Source organism: Octopus bimaculoides, chromosome 7 (assembly GCF_001194135.2).
Source record: "Octopus bimaculoides isolate UCB-OBI-ISO-001 chromosome 7, ASM119413v2, whole genome shotgun sequence".
Taxonomy (NCBI): domain Eukaryota; kingdom Metazoa; phylum Mollusca; class Cephalopoda; order Octopoda; family Octopodidae; genus Octopus; species Octopus bimaculoides.
This window is the reverse complement of record NC_068987.1, coordinates 13,321,715-13,323,923: the sequence shown is the minus strand read 5'-3', so window position 1 is coordinate 13,323,923 and position 2,209 is coordinate 13,321,715. Positions and strand designations below refer to the sequence as shown.

The window sequence follows — 2,209 nt, the reverse complement described above, 5'->3', positions numbered from 1 at the left end:
TTATATTAAGGGCATTACTACACATAAATGCCTCATGCTATGAGGGACTCTTAAAGTCAAAACTACCATAAATACAGTGTACCGAACGCGAGGGAATGCAACTCTTGAAATATATTTAAAGGGAACAATTATGAATTTTTCCCTTATGAGGTTTTTCACGCTGACTACTTGATAGATTCTTATAAAGATTTTATCCTATTTTTAAATTATATACTGGCATTGAGGTGGCAACATTTGAAATGTCGTCTAGGCAAATGCTGCTGATGAAGACTGATCAAATTTACGTTGTCAAACGTATTTGAAGAGTCAGAAACCGGTCCTGCATTATCCAATTCTGGGTTGTACATTTATCGAATGTTCTTCCTAGAGATAAAACAGATTTTTCATGTTTGTTGCACACACACATCTCTGCCAGTATATACGCAGTGAAGCTGTGTATATACAATAGCGTTGTATTTGTATTGACTGCTATTTTCCAGTAAATATTGGTGCCTTGTTGTACCACTCATCTGCATCTGATACTGGATCATCACCTCTAATGCCCCCTCGGTTGTGGCAGGACACTGCTTCTGTCTCTCTGTCATGCTCTAAATTTCATCCTCTGAAACAAATGCCCTGCCTCTCCCCCAGTTCCTTGTCTTGTGGGTTACTTAGTTACCCTGCTAGTACTGGTGCCACATTAAAAGCATCCAGTCCACACTGTAATGTGGTTGGCATTTGGAAGGGCATCCAGCTGTAAAAATGTTGCCAAAACTAACTTTGCCTATGCTAGTGCCACGTAAAAAGCACTGAGTCCACTCTGCAGAATGGTCGGTGTTTTGAAGGGCATCCAGCCGTAAAATTCCTGCCAAAACAGACACAGTTGCCATGGGTAGATTTTCTACCTGGCCGGCTCCTATCCATGCATGCATGGAAGATGGATGTTAAATGATGATGATGATATATATGTGTGTGTGTGTGTGTGTGTGAGGCTGCCCTCGCCACTGCTTCACAAATGGTGTTGGTTTGTTTACATCCCAGTTATTCAGCAGATCAGCAAAAGGGACCTATAGAATGAGTACCAGACTTATTGGTACTAAGGTTGATTTGTTTGACTAAAACCCTTCATAGCAGTGCCTCACCATCGTCACAGTCCAACGACTGAAACAAATAAAAGACAGAAGATAAGAAATTGAAAAAGCTACAGATTGACGTGGTGATAAATATTTTCAGGGACTGTTTTGAAAAAGGAAAGGGAAGTGAAATATAGACAAGCACCAACCGGTGAGTGCATTTGTAGTCTTTATCAATTACAAATCTTCCCAAATATAACAATATTGGTTTCAACACATGGATTTAAATCAAAATTCTTGCAAAACAAATTCAAATAATGGAAACAGAAGTGATAATTACTAAGGAAGAAGTAGTTCAAAAGCCTGAGTTGGCTGAATTGGTTCCCAGAGTTCAAGCAAGCTATATATTTCAGGTAAACAATGGGATTTCCAGCTGGGAACAGCCTGGAGGACTCGTGGAAGGAATGCAGGGTTATCCATTAAATGTTCTCTCTTGTCCCACAATAACTTCAACTCAACTTCGGTGCACCTGAAAATAGAAAGGACAAACCAATTAGATAAAAATAATTAATTTGATTAACACATTTAATAGTTTTAACCCCTTAACTCTTTTGCATTTAAACTGGCCTAAATATTCTACCTGTTTTATGTTCAAACAAATGGATTTTGTCTTGCTAGTTACTTGGTGACCTTACAAGTGCTGTTTCCATGTAAAAAGCACCCAGTGCACACTGTAAAGAGGCTGGTATTAGAAAGGGCATCCAGCTGTAGAAACCATGCTTTTGCTAAGCCAACAGTGGAGATTGGTGCAGTCCTCTGCACCAAGCCCCTTTCAGGCCATCCAACCCTTGCTAGCATGGAAAATGGCTGTTAAATGCTGATGATGGTGATTATTATATATTTCAATGAACTTTTTTTTAAATGGAAAGAACTGGAGTTGTATAGAGAAATTAAAACTTACTGTGTAGCAGAATCTTTCTCTAAAACACCAGCGATTATCTCCCGATCTTCTGCACTTAAAGACTCAAAAGTTCTCTTGATGCTGAAATCAAAAACAATTTGTAAACTCATTGATTGAAAGACGAAGAGAATATTTTGATAAATGTGAGCTGAGGTTTTAGAAGAATGAGTCAAGACAAGTAGAATTAAGTGACTTG

General features: G+C 38.6%; 1 protein-coding gene across 1 annotated transcript in view; it reads right to left on the bottom strand.

Moving 5' to 3' along the window:
- The window catches only part of LOC106869736 (phosphatidylinositol 4-phosphate 3-kinase C2 domain-containing subunit alpha), a 172,927-nt gene that overhangs the window by 20,674 nt on the left and 150,044 nt on the right, over window positions 1-2,209 (bottom strand). Inside the window, exons 17-18 of the mRNA XM_052969122.1 lie at window positions 2,014-2,094; window positions 1,393-1,581 (exon numbers count right to left, since the gene is read on the bottom strand). Of these exons, the coding sequence (XP_052825082.1) occupies window positions 1,393-1,581; window positions 2,014-2,094 (270 nt within the window). The remainder of the gene's footprint in view (window positions 1-1,392; window positions 1,582-2,013; window positions 2,095-2,209) is intronic.